The following is a 24,410-nucleotide window of genomic DNA, read 5'->3' as shown; positions in this document are numbered from 1 at the left end:
AAAAAGTTCTACATTCCTCACTCCATAATTAGCTTAATATATATCAGACTGTATGTTTGCACTTTACTAAAAAACTATAAAGAAGCAACTTCAGCATTAACAGCACCAGACACTCTCCTCTCAATAAGTAAAGGTCTACACCATAGTTTATGCTCCTGCAACCACAACTGGTAAACCAATAAGGATGCAAGGCAAAATATCTTTAAACATTAGCGCACACTGCAAGCAAGTGGTATATTCATCAGAGATAGCATATGATTCATTACCCTGGTTTTGACAGCTATCCTCTACTTACATTGCCAGGCTAGAGGCTAAACTCACCGTGCATAATAAAACTATGCCATGAAGAAACTTTTTGTAAAATCCAGTAAACTACTAGGGGGGGGAGTTTTTCAGTATAATTAATAGCAAAGTAAATATATGAAAGAGAGCTGACAAAAAATAAATTATATCTTCTTTAGAAAGTGAAATCAAATCTACAGATCTTTTCATCTTAAACTAGAGTCCAACATGTCTTTGTTAGCAATTTCTCATCAACACTGTAACCCAGTTACAGCGAGTTTTCATTCATATGCCAATTCATACTACAATAAGAAAAACTGAGAACTACTGGAGGTCCACTCCAGCTGTCCTCTGACTTGACTGAACTTTGAGTGGTGCTCTACACCATAAACTCCTGGCTAAGTTTTCATACTTGGGTCTCTCTGTAAACCCAAAACTTATTACAATATTCACAAGAACATCAGCAAACAAAACGAGTAGAAGGGCAGAGTTATAAACACATGAATTTACACTCCAGGACAGAGCTGTCTGTGATAATTTTAGGTGTGCAAGATGAGTTTGCATTCCCACCAAAAAAACCCTAAACCCTAATATACTGTTCTCGAGTGGCCAAGGAGATCTGCAACTCAAATAAAACACATAAATGTTAATTAACACAGTAATTGGAGATGCCCTCTTTAAAACCTCCTGCTGTCTCACATATTACTTAACTGGCCAAACACCTCAGGCTGAGATAGAGAACACATTAGAAGAAAAGACATCTGGCTAATGCTGGGGTTTTCCCACGTCAGGAACAGCCCGCGTGTGCTACAGCCCACACGTGCTGCCTGCGCGCACCCTGTAACAGAGCACTGACACCAGTCCCGCAGGCTGCGGGAGGGAACAGACCCGTGCTCTAAATGCCAGTTTAATCCCAGAGAGGTTGTTATTTTTGACTTGCACCGACTCCACGTTAAGAGAGAAACAGGCACAGTTTGGAATGTCCACAGCTCACAAAAACTACCGAGCTGTAAATCAGTACCGTATAATATTTACGGTGACTGCTTATTTATAGACAGCTCTGCTGCATTTCTCACTGCTGTATCCGAGATGTCACCCTTTTATAACGTGTTCTGATACATCACTAGGGCAATTCCAAGAGCTATATGCCGTGTCACCTAAATAATAAGAAACAACATTTTATCTCACAAAGAAAAGACAGGAAAGGAAGGCCTTGTATGAACATATAATATAAATTGCAGGAAAACAATATTCAAGTTGGGATATAAAGTAACAAAAGCACATTTATCAAAGAAAATCCAGAGCAGCAGATCATCACCAGTAGTCTTAAAAGAAATCTACAGAAAACACAATCTGCAAAATCTTTACACAATCTCATGTTTTTCATGTTACCTCAATTGTATGCCAGTCTTTTTCATGGGAATTTATTACTCAAGTGAATTAATAATTCTAAATAAGCCTTCCCAGTTAAATGGGTTAATCACAGCCGAGATGACTGGGACTAACTTCACAGAAATTAAAACTAGTTCTGAAAAGGCACTGAAGGATGGAATAGATTTCAACTTGGAAGTCATGGTAAGCACTACCGCTGGCAGAGCAAAAGGACTACGGTAAGAGCCAAGAAAAGAAACAGGGAAACTGAGAACCTGAGATCAGATACTGATCTGAGGTAAGACGGCAGGTCAGGGAGACCAAGAGGAGAGAGAAATCTAGAGAAAAAAGGGGCTGAATTCTACCAGGGCCCAAGTCTAGGATTTTGTGACTATGTAAGTAAAATTATACACAGCTTGTTAATAATCTGTTGTTTGAAAAGTACTTTTAGTCTTTAAAAATACTTCTTTGTATTCTCATCGAGTACTATTTTTAAAACTTCACGAGTTGCAAATCAGTGTTTTCCTTGCAAAATATGAACGACAAACGTGTCAGGACCCTGAAGAGATCTCAATCCAACCTTATAGTCAGACTAAGACCAAGTCATTAGCACTCTACAATGAAGACTTGAAAGTCATTTTTTTTGGCACTCTGCATTTAATTTTTTCCGGTTTCCTAATGAAGTAAGAACACTAGGTATGTTACACAGCTTCACTACTAAATGTGTTTACTTTTACAGAAGGGGAGTGGAGCTATCATATTCCAGGTGAAAAACAAAGCCTTCAGCTTTGCTTAACCTGAACTATAACCCCACATATTACACCAGCACTTTCAGGTAACAATGAACAATCCATCAAAGAACATAACCTAAAACTTTCCTCTGCTACACTTCAGGATAATGGAAAGAGTAAATATCAGCTGGCTTTTTCATTGTCTCCTGACCCTGAGAATTTACAAAGAAGAGCACCTTTCATAAGTGAATTTTTGAAGACTTAGTTTTCCATCTCAGTACACGCACAGCAGACTGCACCCATTTTAAAGTACACTGTTGAAAATTATTACCTCCATACAAATAATCTGCTCTGCATTCCATCTGCTTTGCACCAGTTTCACTATTCCCTGCGCTTTTATTGCTCTGTGTACTACCTTGTAACCAACCTGGTTATTTCTTAAGAGGTTTTGTAGGGCGGTGACTTGCGCACTTTGTTTTTCACCTTTGAATTTAGAATTGTCGTCTTTTTTGGATACCTACCAGCCATATGTACATCTAGCACATGTTGCTATCTCTGCTCTGCAGACAGAATGATCAAAATGCTGTCAGATAGTATATACAGGGCATGTAGCTAATTGTTTGTATTTTGATATCAACATATATACAATGTGGTTTTTTTTCCAGAAGGAAAACAAGGCCCCCTTAAGTTATGAGGTTATGAAGGGAGACAGCAAAGATCTAGCATGTCTCACTAGTTCCTCTATCCACCTACACAGTTTCAGCTCCCAAAAGTTTCTTTGTCCTACTTCCATCGATTACTTTATGGGAAATCAACTGCGGTTTTATATTTCAAGGATTATTATAGGTGATACATGTTCTGGCACGGTGTTAGGTGCAAAACCATACGGCACAGAAGTGGGTACACAGCTTGATGAGCCGGGTCAGGCTGGTACACTGCAGCCCCTCACCCCTGTGCGTACGCAGACAGACATAAGGCAAACTTTTGTAAAAAGCCCTGGTAGGAGCCCACCGGGGCGTTCTTGCCGGGGGGGGACAGACACGGACCCACGAACGCCCGGCCTGCCTCGAGCGAGGCCTCCCCCGTCCCTCACCGGCTCGGCCGCCCCATGCCCACCCTCCCCCGCCGCTGTCCCTGCCCTTCCCACCGCCCCCCTAGGCCCAGCGGGCCGGCTCAGCTTACCCCGGGCCTCGGCGACAGCAGCAACGCGCCCAGGCTGAGGAGGAGAAGGCAGCGGCGGTGCGACTCCATGGCTGCCACCCGCGGGGGGCCCGGCCGGCTCACCCCCTCCCCACGCGTGGCGCTGGCTGCCGGCCGCAGCGTGCCCGGTGATCCCCGCCTGGTGGGGCGGAGCCGCCGCCGATGAGGGCGGGAGGCGCTGGCTGGACCGCCCCGGCCTCCGGTTCGCCGGGGCCGCAAGCGCTGACTGGGCCGCCTTTGGCCGACGATTCACGAAGTGCTGCCTGGACCGACCCGGCCGCCGGTTCACCGGGCCGGGAGGCGCTGACTGAGCCGCCTTCGGCTGCCGTGGCGGGAAGGGCTGGCTGGATCGTCCCCGGCCACCGGGGCTGCAATTGCTGACTGGGCCGCCTCGGCCGCCGGTTCACCGGGGCGGGAAGGACTGACTGGATCGTACCGGTCGCCGGTTCACCGGGGCGGGAAGGGCTGACCGGGCCGCCTTCAGCCGCCGGTTCACGAAGCGCTGACCGGACCGCCCTCGGCCGCCGGGCCGCCCGGGACACCTCCTGCCCGGGGGCTGTGGGGCTGCGGCCCGGGAGCGGGGAGGCGTCCGGCACAGAGGCCCCGCGGCTTCGTCCTGCTACCGGAGCCTCCGCGTTTGTGCTCAGCCCCGACGAAACTGCAGCCCGTGGAGGGGCTCGGCCAAGAGCCCTCGACATTTTAAACCACTAGCTGGCTGCTGCTGTTGGGGTTTTATGTTTGCTTTGGTGGGGTTTTTTTACTATTATTATTTTGGGAGTTTTGGAGTTGTTTCTTTTTAAATACCTTGTGGGTAAATTCAGGCTTAACAAATAGCCTCCCTCCTCCAGCACTGCCCTGCCCCGGTACAATTTGCCTATTGATTTTTTGTTTTCCAAGCAGATTGGGCCAAATTTATTTGGCATTGTTCCTGTTTTTGAGAAAGTCACTGTTGACCCTGGTGTGCCTCGCAATGCCCTAAATAAATGCAAAAACAAAGACCGTGCCTCTCTCAACCATAAACTGAGTCTAAGCTCCTCTGAACAGATAAACACAAAAAATACTGAATGAAATGGAGGAAGCTTTAAAAAGAAGAGAGTGAATTTACACGGCTTGGCAAAGGCCTAGCTTTCAGATGCCTATTTATATAACAAAGCCACTTTGTCCTTGCTACATATTGTTTGCTTTCAAATACTGATATCGTTAGTGGAGCTGCAGAGCACACTGAGTACCCGGTGTGCAACAGGCACACAACAGATCCGCTCCGGCAGCTCCCTCTGCTAATGAGCGTGCCTTTGATTATATGGGCAGGAGACATAATTAGGATCTAACCCACAAGCTTGAATACATAAAAACATCCCAGAGCTGCAAACCACACCGAGATTCCAGTTCTGCGGTGCCAACAGACGTGTTCCTTTACAGTGGCCTTGGATTTGAGAACAAGCAGACTGCCTGCCGCGAGACTTTGTGACCACTATGGCAACAGTTGTGCCAACACTGTCTAGGCCACCACCAAACTGCGGTTATTTCATCCAAATCCCTCCGTATGGCCTCGCGGGCGGCAGGGTCGACGCTACAAGTGGGGCTGAGCCGGCAGGAGGCCTGCCGGGGCAGGAAGAGCAGCGCTGCCCCGCACCCTCCCGGCACCTCTCCTCAGGCTGAGGAACCACCTCTGAGGCGGGCAGCCCGGAGGCCCAGCCGGGCCTAAACTGTTACATTTTTAATACTAAGCCCCATTTCTTAACGGTAACAAAGCGCTAGAGCAAGCTACTCATGAAGAGTTCTGTTGTTGCTGAAAAGGCGAACGAAGCTGCGCCAGGCGCCGGGGGGGCGCGGCCTGACCAGCCTCCCCCAGCGACGGCCGCCAGCCACCCCTGCCCGCCCCAGCCGCTACGGACACCAACCCCGCCCACCCCCCGCGCGCAGCCGCACCCGCACCCGGATCAGCACGTGGCCCCCCGGGGTAGAATCCTATTGGACGAGACAAGGAGGGGCGGGGTGCCGCTGCTTTATAAAGCGCAGCGAGAGAAAGGTTGAGCCCTTCAGTCAGCGCGGCGAGCGGAGGTGAGCGTTGGTGAGGGAGGGCTGGGCCGGTATCTCTTCACGCGCGAGCGTGAGGACGTGCATGAAGCAGGCCTACTACCCTCTTCCGTCCGTGTCTTGCGGGGCCCGTGTGGTGACCGGCGGGGAGCGGCCTGGCAAATAAAGCTCTGTGCACCCCGCGAACGTCTCCGGCTGGTTCTTACGCGCGTCCGCCTGTTGCCCGCACTGCCTTTGACCCGGCGGAGTGCCCTGCCCGCGGCGCCGCCGGCCAAGCTGTAGTGCTAGAGCGAAGCGCTTGTTCATAACTGGTGCTGCCCGGCCCGACCCGGGTGGCGCTTTTAAAAGCAAGTGACAGCTCGTCTGGGCGAGCCCGCCGCCGCACAAAATGGCGCCGCGGCCTGACGGGGAGGCAGCACCTGCTGTGGCGGGGGCCTGGACGAGGAGAGCGCCGGGGGGTGCTGCCGTGCGCTGCTGGGTGCGCCCCTGCACAGCAGTGGGAGCCTGCGGCTCTGCTGCTTGGCGTGGTGCGATGGGAGAGGGTAAAACCAGCGTGAAAGGGTGTCCAGGTTACTCCTGCTCTATTGTTTGGCTCAGCAGGACTTAAAGCCAGCTTAGAGCATTGCGTCTAGTGTTCCTCAAGTGGTTCAGGGGACTTAAAACTCATAAGTAGCAAAAGTGCTGGAATTACTGCCCAGGTGTTGCAGGAGTAAAGCACCTGGGTGAAGGGGAGCTGGCTGTTCAGCAGGAGAAATGCATTCGTGCTCCGGAGAGCAGTGTTGGTCATCCTTTATGCTCACTGTAAAGAGAATGTGAAGCAAAATGTGAATTTGACCCCAGTGATCTAAGCTGCGGCTGCTTGGCCTCCACCACTCCCATGTCGTGCTGTCCTGCGGGCAGAGGGGCTGGAGTCACGCACAGTGTTTCCCGTATATGGGGAAGGTACATCTGTACCCACGCTGGTGCCAGGACGGGACGTACAGGAGTAGCTGTCAAGTCTAGGAAGACAGTAAAAGATGTTTTAAGCTCAGAGGGGCTTTCACCAGCAATCCTACTATAGAGGACACCTCTGTTCTGTAATTCCTGGTAGTCGTTTCAACGTTTTCACAGGTGTAAAATGAAAAAATACATTTTTAAATCACATTTTAAAATACATGTGAATACTAACTGCTGCAATGAAATTTAGTTTCTCTCTACTACAGTAAAACTTTTGAATTTGAGCTTTTGCCTGTTAGAGCTAGAGCAGTCTCAGTATTTGTTAACCCTAAAATCATCATATGCCATAACCACTAAGTACAACTTGGGTATATATAAAAAAAGTAATCTGAAAAGCACATAGCACACTATGTCATCTTAGCAAGTTGCCTTTCTAATGAAGTTTTTGAAACAACTTGCTGAAGATAGTGGCTAAGCACAATGTAGAAATAAATCTTAACTGAGTAATTTTTTGACATGGGATAAATTTATTTAATAAAACAAAGCAAGCAGATTGTAGTTACCCACAGTTTATGAAGTGCAATATGACAATCTTGTGTAATAAGTCTAAATCTGTTTACACATTAGTGCATCTAGTCCTTTGACTTTAGTTATTGCACATAGAAATTAAATCATATAAAAGACCTGCGTACAAGACATGCAGACTTCATGAAAGGCAAATAATGCCTATGTAGTCAGAGCAAACCCCAGAATATACACAGCCTGGAATGGTCAAGGAGGAGTTCAGGTAACAAATATAACCTACTAATATCTCAATTAAAGGTAACCAAAATAAGTGTTCAAATATAGAATTAATTTTAAATATATTAAATGCTAGTTTTCTTTTATGTTTCAGGCAAGGTGCTGTTTAAAAAACCTTCAATATAATAGCTTCATTTAGAGATGGTAAATCATCAAGTTACATGTGGAAATTTTGATTTACATCAAATGTGACAACACAAAGTACAAAAAAGTTCTTAAAAAATTACTTCTAAAAAAAAAAAAAAGCAAATCATGTTATAAAAGGAGAGCCAAAACTCACCTTCTTTGTAAACTAAAAGGTTTTCTGACATCCATGAACAGTTGGCAACACCCAGGTATCAGAAAAATATTACATGTGTTAAACAGTGGATATGTAGTGTTCAAATATTGAATTTACTGCGTACATTGAGTCTCAAATCATCATACCAGATAGAAATAAAAGGCAGTTCCCCCTCCCTCCCCTAAGTTTTGGCCATTAATTAGCAGAAACAGTCTTTAATTACATCGCGATCAGCTTGAGTAACTGTAATGCTTGAATTCCTATTCCACAAAGTCCAAGAAACCACTGCACGGGGGTCCAAATCTTTCAGCCACAGCTGTTCTCACAAACATCAAGCGATTTGATGCCTGGAGTTGCAAGGCCGTAACGTGAGAGTTCGGTCCCATGCTTCGCGTGTAAACACAGTGCAATGGAAAACAATCACAGCAACAAACTCTCCTATGAGAAAAAACTGGGTGTGTGTGTCACTGCGGCGAGAGGCTCTACACACAGAAGGGTAACCAAGTACTTCTGGTCATGTGCAGTACTGACATTTTACGTGTGTGCTCATGTCTTTATAAACATTCATAATTAATCATGAACCAAGGTGATTGTACCTCACTATAAGGCGGCTTGCTATGGTTTGGTCTCATGGCTTTACCAACTTTTTTCTTCTCATTTACAAAAATCTGACAGTCCTACTTTCACTGATAGTTGTGTGTGTTTTATGGCTACTTGCTTCCCAAGAAAAGCACAAGTTCTGTGTGAAAAAAGTAATATGTATATACCACATTGAATCACAATATTACCTATACATCCAATTTACATTCTTTTATCCTGAAAGCATTTCATATTTCGATTGCTTGACACAAGCTATTGACTGCAGAAGTGAAAGAACATAAAACAGTTCATTCTACACCTCCAACTGCCTGAGAAAGAAAAATATTCTTCCAGTTTTAGAAATTCATTCCTTATTTAGGATTTTTTCCATTTGGCACGCAGTTCCTTTGCTGCCAAACAACCTTTCAATGCTTTAATGCACATTAAAATAGCATGAAAATATAAGCTGAACAAAAGGTGTGTCGACAAGGTCCTTGATCTATTACAGTTAAGTTCCTCCTCCCTCCCCCAAAGAACAGGGCATCTTAGCCTCCGAGTTAAAATCCTGATGGCAGCCAGTACAAAAATAAATCAACTGCTTAATGGAATGAAACCTCATGTAGCTGAAGCACACAGGAACAGTAACCAGGCAAGTGAGCACAAAGGTATGGTTATAGGCAGTCCTGAGGGGGAAAAGTGGCACAAGTTAAGGATGAGAACTACAGCACAGTTTATAAAACCATGAGAATAACTTCTATAATACTGTAAACTGCCAGAGTCTTCACGTGTCATGGCTGATCAGGGGTCTCCGTCATCAGATCTTGAGGAGGGCATGAAGAGGAGCGGGGATCCATGGCTGAGTGCATTAAAGGAATATAAACATCATCCATGTTTGGCATGACAAAGATTTTCTGTGAAAAAGATGCAATTAAATCAAGTTACATTTCATATGCCATTTGAAACCTTATTTTTCTGATTTGTTTAGTTAAAAAAATGCAACAAATTTCCACATAAAAGGTTCTTGAGTTCAGCATTGAGTCAGTGTCTGTACTGAAGCCCTACACTGTCCATCAGCTCAAGCCATTTAGTTGTGTTGCAGCCAAGGATGAAGCTCAGAAATACGACGATCTCCGCAGTTCCCGTTAAACTGAAATAGCACTATAAGAAACATACCAACGTTTCTTAACTCTGCCGCTTTCTTGCTCTTACCCATATACCTTCAAACTGTATTTTTAAAGAAATAAGCGGGTTTGATTCCTGGGTGATTGTACAGGTTGGGGTCTGGAATGAACCTGGTCAGTAAACTGTTTTCCTATCCCACAAGTATTTGTAAATTTGGAGGTTTTTTACCCTGTTTTCCACTAAGGTCAATATGATTTTTAAAAATTATTTATTTTAAAGGAAGTAGTAACACGACACTTTACTGCCGCATCTGCTTTTAATTCCAGACAACAGTTTGGCTCTCTATCGTTGAAGAACACCTGGGATCATGTTTTTATTTAAGTACTACAAATTCTGACATGGTACCTATTTCAAAGAAATGGCATTTTTGGCTCTGAAATCATTCTGACAAGTGCTAAAACAGATTTCTGTCCACATGGTCTTGAGACATCAAGACATTCATTGAACAGGAGCAGCGGAGGATATACCGATTAGCCTTGAATGAAACAGGAGAATTTAAAACCCCACCCCTCTAGTAGACCAAAACTACCATTAATGAAATGAAAATGTAAAGGAAACATACCTGAAACTCTTGTTCTAGTTTCCTCTCTATCCAGTCAGTTACATGAACCAGAGTCACTTCTCTCTCACCCAGTTTTGGCCGAGCTTTTAACTCCAGGTAGGGAGGTCTTCGAAAGCCATACCTTAGGAGAGGACACACAACAGGTTTTATTACAAACTCTCCAATGAAGCACATACTTAGATGTGTTAACTGTCAATGTCCTCTTCATAGCAGTTCCTACCTCGTTTACAACTAGTTTGTATCGCACCTCTTCCAGAACCCATTTCAGCTACACTTTTACCTTTTTTCTTAGCTGCAATCCCTCTAGGTAGCTAGCGCACATCTGAAACATGGCCCACTTCTGCAGTAAATTGCTCTTACCATATCCTGTCGGTAGGTGGAGGCGGAATGTTGATTACTAGTGTTCCTCTGCACTCTTGTACTTCAACTGTTAGCAGCAATGGAGTATTGGAGACCTCTTCGATTTTCTTCTTAATAAACTCAGTCTCTGTGGCTTTCTGAAAGTATTTTGACTTCGTAATTTTATCCACAATTCTCATGATCTTACTCGTCCGATGTCCTCCAACATACCTTTAGATAGAGCATAGAAAAAGAGTACACCAAGACAGTTTTCTTAAACCTATTGGTTGCTAAGACACCCATGGATTTCCCATTAAATCATTAGGTTTTAATATAAAAATTCTAAGCAGATACATATGCACATGTCCAAGTAGCACCTCCCAGTGCCTGCACATGAGCGTCTGGCAGAAATTCTGTCCAGTCTGAACACTCCTCCTTCCCAGACGGCATTGGAAATGCTACATTTTTTTAAATTATGAATATACTTGCGTCATTTATGCCAGCAAGCTGGCATGAGAAGAGACAACCTGTCTATTGCCATTCTAACAAAACCGAAAAGACACAGATGCACCAAGACATACGCACGTATCAGCATAGAATACCCAATTGCCACGTCTCATCTACTTAACAGTGTGTTGAACAAAAAGGTTTTCATTTAAGGTACTGCCGCATTTACAATGAGTATAAAGGTGGTGAAAAAGAAGAGGAAGGGATTTTGGCAGTGGGTAGAATGATATTCCAAAAATGGTTAAGCATTCCTGCAAAAAGAGGTCACTTTTCCTGGCAATAGTGTCAGACGGCATCCTAACTTTTAGAAAAGATGCTTTAAAGATATGAGTGGAAAAAGACTGAATATGTCTTTTTGCATACCCATCCCATTTCTGAAATATCAAACATGCTGTTCTTGGAGTGTGTATTTTCACACTCTATACATACGTACTAAATTGTGACTCTTGACGTTACGTAGCAGAGACAGCCTTGCTAAGGAAACAACATTTTCCTATCCTGCAAAAAATTGATGTTTATCCAGCCTTTTACAGAACTTTCTCTTTAGAATGAGCTAAGACAAGAAACTCCTCAGCTGATATAAAAGGGGTACATTAATTTAAACTTTTGGATTTTATACTAGCTGTAACTTCTCCCAGATAAAGTAGTTACTCTCTCATCAGATTCTATAGTGATAGTAATGCAGATTTTTGAAAGGTGTAAGGAAACTCTTTTGGTATTTTACTTAAAAATTCTTCATTCTCCCTCTTTGTTCTTAAGAGTTCTTTATATGATCTATGTATTTTTTAAATATATGAAATGAATCTATTGAAATAATTCTGACAATTCATCACATAGTTTTCAAGAGGTTTTAGGAGTAAAACTCCAAGGAAACTCCCTTGAACATTTTGAATATATCATGGAGCCTTTTGGTGCATTCTCTGTAAAATCACAGAGGTGTTCAGACATAGGAGACATTGTGATTGTCTGAGACATTTCAGCGTTACTACAGATTTCTCATTGCACGGCATCATTTCAATCAGATGAAAAAAGCAAAAAAAAAAAAATAAAAATCAGAACAGCAGCCAAAACAAGGAATGACGTGGCAAAACTGACGCTAGGAAATTTTCTTTAAAATTATTGCACAGCATCAGAGGGCAGTATTGCACAGCCCAGACACTCAAAGCCCTTCAGGGAAGAAGGAAAAAAAAAAAAAAAAAAAGAAGAAAAACAGAAGAAAACAAACCACACAACCCAGAGAAAGAAAGCTAGGCTTGAATAACAGTTGTTTTCTTAAAGAATAGAACATACTGGAAATAAGGGATCAGCAGGATCAGTACGGGTATAATACTTTATACAAAGTATTTCTAGTTCATACACAAAATCCTGTTCTTGGCTCTGCTACCAGGCAAAACATGCTGAGGAAGGTCCCCGTAGGTTCTCTGCCCGAAGACTTGGCTCTCTCTAATCTAACAGCGAAGGAATTAGGAGGTGTCAAACAGAGCGCTGTGCAGGTCACTCCGCAGGACTGCTGTGTGGTGAACGCTGCTCCCAGCATGGGAAAACGCTCAGCAGAGCGGCCTCCTTTCAATCTGCGGAACGTTCTTGATTGCTGCTCTTTGCTCTAGAAATGGGTGAGTTGTGTTTGCCTAATGGCTGGGATACGCTCCCACTCTGACATCCTGTGTGACAACGAGCACCGCAGGACTGGACTGAGACAGCAGTTACGCTAAGCCTGGACACGGAGGGGAGGGAAGGAGTACCGCGCGCTCTGCGGGCAGCTCACCCTTCTGCTCCTGGCGTCACCTGCTTCTCTCCTGCCAATTCAGGAGCATCATCCTCTTCTGAAGACCCAGCGCTGGAGGATTCCTCATCACTGTCTGCAAGACAATACGCCCTTGGCCTGAAACTGAAACAATGCAATTTCCAGGTCAAATGTAATATTCTTAAATGGCTATTCATCGTGTACAGCTTTGGCTGACTTCACATGTATCTTGTTGGAGACTCTGAAATGTCCCCTCCTCTTTGTCATAAACTCTATCTAAAAGAAAAAAAAACAAAAACAAAACAAAACCACTGAAGCCCGTCTGTCAGAACTAGCTTCCAAACAGAAAATTTGTTTTCTCCAGGGGAATGTAATCCTGCATAAAAGAAGATGGCAGGGAAATGGCTATTCTACATATTCAAATCAAATGCGGAGATAATTTGAAATACATTTGAAAGCATCTCTGCTGTTGCTTGTAGCTTTCCATGAAAGTTGAGCAGTACATAGGCTGGACAGGGTTTTTTTGTTTGTTTTTAAAACTCTGATGAAGACATGCTTTTAAATGTAAAGGTGAGAACATGCAAGTCTGTCTTGCACTAAAAGCAAACACAGGACTCCAACTTAAAATGACATCATCTACCAACTGAATCCCAGAATCCCTCAGAGATGTTAACTGAGGTGCTGACACATCTACCTTATCATCACAGCATTTTTAACCCAAGTCAATAAATTCCATTTTATTTACTTGCACACACGCAATTTTTGCCATGTAGACGTACCTCCGGCAGTGGTACATGTGCAAAGCACAAGAGAATCAGATCTTTGCCATCTGCCTCCAAAAGGGAACGCACAACGCTCACACCAGCAGAGTGAGTTGTCTCAAACTAGCAATTCACCTTACTGTAGCCACAGTGTGTGCCATCGCCCACCAAATTCATGTAGAAAAAACGTGGTTTTATTAACCGAAGTCTAACATAACCCTGGAAGTAATGTTTCTTAGATGTTTTGCAAAGACACTTCTGTCCCATACAAATTTAGGCTACGATCTCCCTTTAGTATCTTTGCTAGAAATATTCCTTTCCCTACTATATTTGCAGAGAAATTGACCTTTGAGCTTGTGAATTTTTAAGCTCCTCACAGTGAACGACGTTTACAGGACTATAAGTTTTGGTTTTTTCTGAAGAGAGTCCAAGATGGAACAAGCAAAGAATGTCATGGGCAGATGGGTGAAAAAAAGTGAAGTAATAAAATCAAACAAGTGCTGCTTTTAGGATACAGAATATCATCACACAGCAGTAACTAATTCCTAGACTTCAACTACGGAAGAATTTATGTACGCAATCACAGAAAAAACACCAAATCTTTAAAACGGATTAAAATTAGGGAAGGATACAGTGAATACACTTCAGTATTAACAGATCTCTACCGAATGCAAGAGCTTGAAGTAGTTACACAACACAAGCTGCTTGGTCTTAGCACATGGTTTTAGCCCTAGGGACTATACCCAGGACTATACTATTCTACAGTTTGTTCAGAATACAGTTTATAGCTGTGCTTTCTTTCTTTTTTTGTGTATGTGTACTCTTGGAAATTTATTTGAAGCATTTAATAACCTCACACAGGGCATGGGCTGAGGCTACGGGTCCGCTGTTCTGTACACAGAACCAGCTCTTAGTTGCTGCACGGAGTCCTAACGTACAAGGACAGTTCAAGTACAGCTCGCAGTGCTCAACGCTCCCTCCTAACTGCCTGTTTAGGAACCGGAGCAGTAATCCCATCACCTCGCTACGCTGAAGAATTTGCTGCCCAGGCTACGGAATCAGAATCGTAAACCTCTTCTTACCCGGAGATGCGTTTTGTACCTGCAGAAGAGTGAAACAGCACACCAAAGTGAACCACCTCCCCGAGGACTTGGCGGGTGGTTGGTTCATGTCACTGGCCCAAATAGCAATGCCGGGGCTGCTTCTCAGCGAGAAGTTCGTGTTTTTAGGTCAGATTCAAACTACACGTTTTCTACCTGGGTGTGACCTCACTTCACTTTCTTGTGTGTGTCATACCATCCAGTTCAAAGCGTGCCCCATGCATTTTCAAGGCTCTCAAAGGTGTCGCCTTCTTACAAGAAGGTGGTTTTTTTGCCTGGGTAACGGGGCCCTCTGAAGCGCCTCCACGAGCACCCACCAACTGGCTAAGACCACAAGATTTTCTCACTTTAAACAAAGCGACAATAAACAAGCTTGAGTGAGATTTCAGGGGATCTCTGCATACAATGGACCATTTATATGACACAAACACTGGCAGAAAAACACTTTGGAGCTACAGTATTGCTCCTGCGCACATTGCACAATATTTTCTGAATTGCCATTTGTCAGTTTGTTCTTACACGGTACAACATAGCAGAAAGGACCGATGGGGTAAGAAACTGCAATAGCTTTGGGTTAGCCTACCTGCATTTGCCTAATCTCCGGTATCGTAGAACCTGCTACTGTATTAATTTTATAAAACGGGCAATTAAATAGTTTTCCACCCTTTTTGAGAGCTGCATTCTCCTGAGAGTGCGTGTCGGACAGCATTATCAAATGTGTGACAGCAGACTTCACTTCTATTTCAAACAGTAACGCAGCAGCAACGACAGAACAGACTGGAACATTGAACCATTTGTCTCGCTTTACACTGACAATATCCCAGAACAGTTAAAACTCAGTGCTGTTCCCCCCCCTCCTTTTCTGGATGAGCAGATCTTTCTGACATGAGTTTGTGGTTACTGCATCTCAAGAGGCGGTTTGTTCTAGGCTCTTAAGGGACAGAAACGAGCGTAAGCAACCAACACACATCACTTACAGACAACAGGATTGTGGATGCAAGCACGTGCAGAATACTTTGATTTGTCACAGCAATTGTCAACTGATAATTAAAAAACCCAGTAAAGTTAACTAACAACCATGGAAAGCGTAGATGAGAATCAAACTGTTCTACACTACTCGGAGTCTTTGATTTGTTTGTTTGTTTACAATATCCAATTGTATTTAAGGGGAAAAAAAAACAACCAAGCAACCAAAACCACCCCTCATTCAGACTGGCCTACATCAGACTGCTCTTCATGTAAAGCTGTCACGGTACCTGGCCCTGAGCATTTAAAACACCACAGCCATGTGCGGGGAGCAACACAGTTAACGCTTATACCTTCAAGTAATTGGTTGCTTAGTTACAGACATTTACATTTGCGTTCCCGGGGGCCTATTGCTCAGCTAGAATCAAGCTGATTTTTAAATATGAAATCAATGCGTTAACTAATTATTTCTGAGGCCATTCTTGCACAGATATAAAAATACACAAAGAAAACCCTGAAGGGATGGGGAAGGAAAGCAAGAATTTGATTTGTATAGACATTGCCTTCTCTATCTCCCATTGTTTGGGTGGACAAGATTAAAGGGATTTAAAAAAAATAATCACACCTACCAGTAACACTGATGTAAATTCAGAAATATTTATTTCAAGCAGTGACAATGAGAATCTAGGTCGATTTTAAATCCTCTGAATCTCTACCAGTGTATGAGATCATTCAGCCATTAGTTTTTTCACATTTATTGTCTTGTCATGACTGCACTGTAAATAGTGCTGCTGTAAGTATTACTTCAATATATCTCAGAATAAATGCTCAGAGCTACGACATGAGTACACAAAGCATCTAGTATCTTAATTCTGAAAGACCACAACATTTTATTCATATCTAAACAAATGGCCAGATTTAGAGAATATTTTCCTGATTTGTTGGCAGTGGTTGTACACTAAGTCAGAGATCACCTACTGCTCAGCAGCTGTAGATTCCTGAAGTACAAAGACAACACGGCACAAAGAGAATCAACACTCCACAGTGACAGGATGAATATTTGACAGGTGCCACTCACCAGGTGAACGCAAACAGACAGACTGAGGAAATTCAAGCAACATCATAAGTATGAGAGGGAAAGCACAAATGCAAGTTAGGTAAGTTACAGTCTGCGTGTTCTCCAACTAGTTCATCAATAAGGCATTTCACTTAGACATAGCAGGTAAACAGAGGTGGGATATAAGGAAAACTGGAGACTAAGGCAGGGGTGTGATTATTCCCATGATGTGATAAAGCTATTGAGAAGTCTTTACACAACAATTACAGCCCATTAAATTCCACAGTTGTTTGTTATTACATGGTTTACAGCTGTAGCTGTACCACCCTGTAGTAGTGTGTTACATGTTTTTAACTCCATATCTGCACGTGTGTATCTCCAATATTCAAGTCTTACTGGCTTTCTAAATCTAAGACCCCAAATCAAGCCTAAGACAAAACTAATTTTTAGTCACAGGATATTTTAAAATCCTACTAAAATATACACATCTTTAAAAGATTGTTCTCCAAAAGCTTTTTATTCAGACAATTATTAATGGTGTAATCAAACATTAAAGCTGCACAACAGGCCAAGTTCTACACTCGCATGTATGTGACCCTCCCCAACTCCTTTCAATCTTTTGCAGAGCCAGAGCTGCATATACGCAAGGAAAATGTCACTTTGTCACTATGAAAGCTCTCGTTTGATCCTACCACTGTAACACCTTACCCTTCTTTGCCGATCTCTCCAACTTTAAGCGCTTCACCAAGCGGCTCTTTACCAAGTTTGGTCAAATTCATCTTGGTCTCTAGGGTCATTAGAAAAGATCCATTGTAGGACATTTCCAAATCAATCCAAAGCCCTATAATTAACAACAAAAAGTGTCACTTTAAGAACAGTCACAACCACTTTATTTTAATGTTAAGCCAAAACTCGTTTAAAACAAGTGTATACATCATACTTTTTCACCAACCGATTACGCCATTAATTCACAAATAATTAAAAGCTTATCAAAGCAAGTTTTCTGTTCACATTAAGCTCATGGAACAAAGCTGAATGTTCAGATATTAATCAAAGCCACGCTGAAAGACAGATCAGTGAGTACAGCTAATGATCTTAAAAAAAAAAAAAAAGAGTGTGATTTATGCACACCTGAAGTGCTCAAGAGATCTGAATCAAGATAAAGAAAACAGAATAGAGTCAGGGATTCATTTCAAAACTATTTACAGTACTGCTCCAAGCCAAACAGTAACAGGGACACTCCTCTATATTACGTACACTGTCGAAATGAAGCAAAACTTGAAATCCCAGAGCAATATTGCGTGTCACACATCACAACCTGCAGCCTCTTTTTCTTTCAACAATGGTGTATCAGAGAGGTACGAACAGGTTTTCTCAGTAACTCAGCTATAGACATTCTTCTTCTGACTCACAGCAAAGAGGGTCATTACTTAGAACAATTCTAGATGTGCGGTATTGAGTTAAATCCTATTGTCTGGGCAGACTATTTGCTTATTGCAATCACCAAAAGAATTGCCTTGGGAATAATTGCAAGATTAGGTCCTCCCTCTTGAGTGACACCCTGCAGTCCCACCGATTAAAAAAAGCTGTAGGGTATTTGTGATCCAGAGATTAGAAATCAGATGCTACTAAGCACAGACTATGCACCTTCCTTTTCCAGGCATTGCAGCTGCACACAATATGCCCTACCAGTATCTGTCACATCAACCACTAATGCAGTCTGCTTCTATTTACTTATTCGGAAGCAATTAATGGTAACTACTCTTTGGGTTTGATTGATCTAAAAAAGACAAACTTTTTCAGTTAAAGAACAACGGTTTTGCTTTTCTGCAAAAAATGTATCAGAAGAATGGCACTGTCCCCAGTGCCACCCATTTAGATTAACAGGAACACACACAGCTCCCAAAGACCAGGACACTGACACACCATGAGATGACATGTTGGAAGCAGTACCGAAGGCAAGCTGCTTCTTTACTAACCCATATTGTTCTTTTTTTCATCATAGTTTTTCCTACTGCTGTTCTAAAACAAAACCACAAGAACTCAAACACAAGCTTACACAGATCTTTCCTCTTTACAGTAATGAAGCAGCAGTAAGGCTGTCAGAAACAAGAAAACAGCTAAACAGACCTTTTGGATAACCAATGAGCCAGCGCGCTTCAAACGTCAATGTTGTTTTAACAGTAGATCAAATTAAGCAAAGGATGCCATTACTTGAGAGGGAAAATTCCTTCTGGACAGAAAACGTTCATACACATTTTCCGGAGGGAAAAAGCGAGGTAGAGGAGGGAGGCGAGGGGGGAAGAACTGGGCAGACAGTACAATTTATTCAGAGTTATCTGATTCCCTAGCCTTGACAGAAGTACAGTAAATAATACAGCATATGCTGTCACCCAAATAGGACTATATTAACCTAAACAAGATTTTTTTTCCCCTAACATTATCTGTTAACAAATATAGTTACTCAGAGAAACCATATAATAAAAAAATATTTTCCTCATAACCAAGCACTGGTAAAAAAACATGGATGAAACAAAGATGCATGACAATTAGTAACTGCATTCTAAAGCCTCACAGAAGGCTACCTGAAACGACTGACTGAGACACTAAAGTGTCTCAAACACTTTAAAAAAAATTCGTAAAAGTGTTCACTCTGGATACTGGCCTGAACTTTTAGGATTTTTTTTTTTCCATGTGTGCTTCATTCATAGGTCAACTTACCAACAAATACATTTATCCTTATGAAAACAAGCATTTCCGATTATCATCCCCTTATTTATGTCCTTTTAAGTACAATAGCAAAACAAGTTATTTCAGTAATTAGTCACTGCAAGCTCTTAAAAACTCGGATACTAAGAGTTCACATGCCATTTGACAACATGAAAGAAGTTACAAGGATTACAAATTCTACCATAAACATTTGCTTGTCACAGTTTAACTGAACAAGAAACTGAAGGAGTTAATTGTTCTCACTGCTGTTGTTGGCAATTAATTGAAGCCAAGTGTTCAGGAGTCTCCTAAATCCCATCTCATGACTTAGAACTACAGCCTTTGGTTACAACTAAAGTTATGAGAACAGAGAAAGGAATTCAAACAATGTTTAAATCTAGGCAAAGGGAAACACTCTGACAGGAACCCCAAAGCGTAAGTTTGTTCAAAAAGAAGCCACAAAACCACTTGGCAACATCATACATGTAACAATTTTAAGAAGTTTTAACTTTGTTTTCTGTATCTCAAAATAAAATTTCTACCAATGGTGAATCCCCTTTGCTACTGGGAACACCAGAGGATGTCCTAAGTACTGCGGAGAATCCACTGTCCCACGCAGGAAGCATGCGACAAGAAGCAGTAATATGTTTTAGTTCCCCAAATACTTGATTGCACATAAGCTTATTCCATCTATTCCATTTTTATTTCTCTTAAAAGACAGTTTTTGTTCCTCATGGCAACGGAACAATTTGCTCTTTTCAAACATGTTTTGTTTGTAAAGCTCAGTGGAAAATATACTTTCAAGAAGCTGAGAGCAAAGCACCCAGTGTTACAGAGATAAGGCTTTTCCCCCAAAAGTTGGAAGTCTCGAGGTAAGGGCAAACAAACAGCATTTGGATACAACACGCGGCATTCGTTAACATGTTATTTATGTCCAAGAGAATTTTAATAATTCTCTGAAGTCTGTTTTGTTCACACTTTTACAAGGGAATGGTTACAGCTTACCAACCTTCTCATGCTTTTAGTCAGTGATTTGAGTGGCACAACATTTTTTAATATTAGTGATAAAGTTTATTTATTTCCTCCTGAATTTCACGCATCTGGTATTCTTGCAAAGGTCTGATGAACTGAGCTCAGTTCATCTGAGTTAAAGAGCACTGTAGTAAGAGCAGCAGACAAATGAGTCTTACATCAAAACTACAGTTAAAAAAACCTTAAAAAAAACAGGTCCAAACTGTATAATATGAGAAAAGATAAAGCCGGAATTGCTTCTAAGCAGAAACTGGCTCATTATCTAATACTGTACACAGCTGAATTCTACCACAAATTCTCCTTCCTGGGGAACCACTATTGCTTGACCTTTAAGAATGGCGAGCAGAACTAAGACCTTGAAGAGACGAACCGCCCCAGTGAATGGAAGCCCCCCTCAAACCCACCGAGCTCCACACCACAATCTCCTCCAAGCGGCACTGCAAGAAAGGACATGGCACCATACAGCGCTGTGTTCAACACCCTCAAGCTCTGAGAATATACTGCACACAGAAACGCGAGACTGTTCCTCACTGAGAAACACTGCGCACAGGAGAGCTAGCAAAGATTGACCCTGTTACGATTTTCAGTTAGTTATCTCTTCAAGCTTTGCTCTGTCCATGATTGTTGTTATTGTTCTAAATATGCTACTGAGACTTGCTGAAGTTTGGCTCATTGCTGGCCTGTAACTTAGAGCCTCTTCAGAGGCTCTTAACAAGTATTGTAAATTCATTAAAGCCCTACCATCTCACTACCAGTTTATTGCTTTTAGCACCATCTAGAAATTATTTTGATATCTTCATCTAAGAGTTGAAATATCAGTTTGAAACAAAAAATCACCATAACACGTCCCAAGAAAATATTTCCCTTTCGACCAATTAGAAACTTCTCTACCTTGAGTTAAATAATCCTTTTTCACTTCTACAGCCCAGAGTAACAATACGGTAACTAAAGGAGCAAATGGAATGAGAGGAAACGAGTTAAGAAACCCTTAAACTCAGAAACAACTTAAAATTAAGAACCGCACTGGTTACATGTCTTAGAAGAAAGATGGCATCTACCTCTCTTCAGCATGTAGAACAAAGACTTTTGAAGCTAAAAAATGTTAACCCAAGTTTGTCTTTTTGTGAAACTACTTAAGTGACAAGAGTATCCTCAAATATACTCCTGTGAACATACGCAAGCCAGAAAGAACAGAAAAAACCAACCCAAACCGATTCTGATTCATAAAGCAGCTTAAAAAAAACCCCAAAACTGTATTTACCATTAAGAACATAAAACAATGCTGTATTTTGAAGTTTATTTTCAAAGCAACACTGTATTCTTGTTTTCTGAGTTATTACAATTATATTTTCTGAATCACTGTTTTCAGAACAGGGCAACTTCTCTTGCAGAGAGCCAAACCTGTTTCCTGCTATGGTACAGAATCAGGTCTGTCCTAAGGAGATGTGCATTGCTCTCTGCAGTCCGTGACAGAGTACCAAATACAGGCCTCCATCTCTGTTGCATGCAAATTTTAGTTTAGTTCAGTAACTATTTCCAGTGCAAAGACATGATCGTACTTCCGTATCTACAGAATTATGTTTATACTAAGCCTGACACTACTATTATTGGAGATAGAGACCACTCAGCACCTTCCTCAGATTAAAACACCCACAAGATAAACAGATCAAAGTTCTGTTCTCCACAGGTACGAAGGCAGGAACCTGGCAAAACCAGAAGAGGAAGCACGTATTTTACCTCTGTGATCAACATAAGGTTTGAAGGCTTGAAGGATCTTCGGCACTGCTATCCCCATGTCAAGCTCAGTTAGAGTTAGCTCATTCATGAAGTACGGCAGCTAAAAGAACAGGATGTAAAAATCAAATCCATGTTATGGAACCAAACATGATTGTTTCCTGAGAGAAGAAAGGTCATTAAACCTAAGGACTGGATTGAGCTGAAAAGCCACCAGTGAAAGAACACAAGTACCATTACACAAATTTCTTCTAATTTTAGGATTTCATAGTTATCAGTTTCAGTAATATTTTAGGGGGAGATTCAGTGTCTGAACTTGGAATGTTTTTAAAACTATGTTGAACTTTGGATGCTGACCTTAAACCTCCAGCATGCTTTTTAGTCAAAGCACATAAAAACCTCAAGAATGAAGTATAAAACCTATTTTACTGTGAATAAAAATCAAAGACTTGTTTGAACTTTAAATTCAGTCACATATTTTATAGTTGCAGTTATATCAACATCTCAGCTATTTTTATCTTCGGCAAACTCTTTCACAGCACATTAGCTTTTCATTCTGTATCATAATTTTAGTATAATAGAGGCACAGAATCACGATGATTTGGGTATCTACTTACTGTAAGTATTTCTAATTGAGAGAAATTCTATCTCCTGTGAGCAGACAGTGCTTTAACCTATCAAAAATACATCCATTCCCCATTCCCAGTCTTTCCACTTCAACTGTTTCCAATGAGATGTTTGGGTACCCTGCTGTCACAAGTGTGGAAGCAGCCAGGGCAGAATTAGGTTACTGCTTATTTCCCAAAGCACAAGCAACACTCTCTCACAGCTGGTGCTGGCAGCTAAATTTCAGAGCTTTTGTCAGCAAGACTACATCTTCCTTTGCCTTTAGGAACAGGCAAACTCCTCCCCAAACATCAGGAGCTAAACAGCCCTATGATTAAGAGAATGAAGACCCAGCAGCCATTCAAAAGCATCACTCCTCCATTCACCCTTTGGGCTTACGCCATGGATGCACAATTACATCCCATCACCCCACAGACCGCTCTTTCCCTGGCTGTTACTCCCACTGACCTCTCCTGCAAGTGGTCTGTGTCTGAAGTGAATAGGAGCACATTAGAATTGTGGTTCCCTGATCTCCTCCATCTTCAAGGCAATCTATTATTTCCCAAAGCAGATTTCATAACTTATAAACAGTTCTATTTATCCCTAAAGTAAATACAGCAATACTGTATAAAAAATACTTTTATATAAAACCTTCACAGACACAAATAGTTAACCCAGCTGCAGTTCATTTGAAACTGAAGCAGCGAAGTTAACCTGCTGAGATCCTACTGTGAAATGGATAGCAAAGCTGAACTGGAGCTCTGCATCACATTTATTTATTTGTCTTTTACACACAAGCGTGAAGTAAGTGTTTCTCCTACTGTTTTAAAACTCAAAGACTATGTGTTTGCTTTCCTCCATAAGGAATGTGCAGTGCAAGTCTCCAGATTAGTTACCTTGATTTTGCTAAGTTTCATTTGGATCTTCTTTGACACTAGATCAGACCAATACTTTTCTCCTAAAAAATCCCAGAATATTCTTCCAAGCAAAGCATTCACCCAGGCCTCCTGTTCTTCTTCAGCTTCCACATGGGCATCTGGTAACTGAAAACACAGAGCAGGTTTTCAGCTCTATAAATTCTATAAACTAAAGTCAGAAAAGGCCTCATTTATGCTGGGAAGTTCAGTGTTACAGCCCGGGTTATTTAAGAACACTAAATGCTCAGCACAGATTTACAACCACATCAGCTGGCCTGACATGAGCTTGCTTGTCATCATCCTGACACGCAACAGAGTGAATTGAGACCACACAGATATAGATTGACCTCTGGCAATGAAACGAGAAAGTTGTATGTAATTTAACCTCTGGCAGAAAAAGCATATAAGCCCAGAGTGGGTAGACTCGGAAGTGTGTCTGTAGCAGAGACACCGTCTCTTCAACAGGAAAGCAGGACCCAATCTTACATCCTTAAATCCAGTTCAGAAGCATCACAAATAGATGATAAGCAAATGCAGCACAAATTCTTCCTTCCAGTGTTTGTATATCGGATTCAGGAAACCACATTGTCCCTTCTGTTGCAGTAAAGGTTTTGTTTAGAGTCCAAGAGGATTATGTCTCGGTCTCAAAACACTTGGAGTTATATGTTCAGATATTGCATCACTGACTATAGACATGAAAGCAAAGGCAGCTGAAATAATCTGGTGTGTGTACATGCTATTATCTATTTCAGCAAAACCAGGAGGTTTCCATGAAGGAAAGACAACAAACTTAACGCCTCTCAACTGCCTGTAATGAAAGGAGAATCTGCCTTTCATTATTACAGGCAGAAATCCTGAAGCCAGCAGAAAAGCAGTGCTTTCTAAGAGGAGTCAGGTAGATGCTACAGTTCTGAACATCATTTCTTGGCAAGGACCGCTCCCAATGGCTGCAGCCTCACACACGCAGAATTGCTGGG

General features: G+C 42.1%; 2 protein-coding genes and 1 non-coding gene across 6 annotated transcripts in view; 1 reads left to right on the top strand and 2 right to left on the bottom strand.

Annotated features, from left to right (window-relative positions):
• ERN1 (endoplasmic reticulum to nucleus signaling 1) overlaps nt 1-3,817 on the bottom strand; it is a 37,926-nt gene extending 34,109 nt beyond the window's left edge. Inside the window, exon 1 of one of the 2 annotated variants that reach the window (XM_074607465.1) lies at nt 3,567-3,817. In XM_074607465.1, the coding sequence (XP_074463566.1) occupies nt 3,567-3,635 (69 nt within the window). In that variant the 5' untranslated portion in view covers nt 3,636-3,817. The remainder of the gene's footprint in view (nt 1-3,566) is intronic. The other variant, XM_074607466.1, reaches the window with a different exon arrangement.
• A 2,027-nt stretch (nt 3,818-5,844) lies between these two features.
• Nucleotides 5,845-5,981, top strand: LOC141751425 (small nucleolar RNA SNORA50). The gene has a single exon (XR_012589987.1). It is a non-coding gene; the product is annotated as a small nucleolar RNA SNORA50 (small nucleolar RNA).
• A 1,083-nt stretch (nt 5,982-7,064) lies between these two features.
• Nucleotides 7,065-24,410, bottom strand: part of TEX2 (testis expressed 2) — a 56,289-nt gene continuing 38,943 nt past the window's right edge. For all 3 annotated transcript variants that reach the window (XM_074607540.1, XM_074607542.1, XM_074607541.1), the window contains exons 6-12: nt 23,413-23,559; nt 21,914-22,013; nt 17,144-17,276; nt 12,573-12,695; nt 10,322-10,531; nt 9,962-10,082; nt 7,065-9,128 (exon numbers count right to left, since the gene is read on the bottom strand). In XM_074607540.1, the coding sequence (XP_074463641.1) occupies nt 9,006-9,128; nt 9,962-10,082; nt 10,322-10,531; nt 12,573-12,695; nt 17,144-17,276; nt 21,914-22,013; nt 23,413-23,559 (957 nt within the window). In that variant the 3' untranslated portion in view covers nt 7,065-9,005. The remainder of the gene's footprint in view (nt 9,129-9,961; nt 10,083-10,321; nt 10,532-12,572; nt 12,696-17,143; nt 17,277-21,913; nt 22,014-23,412; nt 23,560-24,410) is intronic.

This window comes from Larus michahellis, chromosome 14 (assembly GCF_964199755.1).
Source record: "Larus michahellis chromosome 14, bLarMic1.1, whole genome shotgun sequence".
Taxonomy (NCBI): domain Eukaryota; kingdom Metazoa; phylum Chordata; class Aves; order Charadriiformes; family Laridae; genus Larus; species Larus michahellis.
The sequence above is the reverse complement of the archived record's forward strand: the minus strand, read 5'-3'. Positions and strand labels throughout refer to the sequence as shown.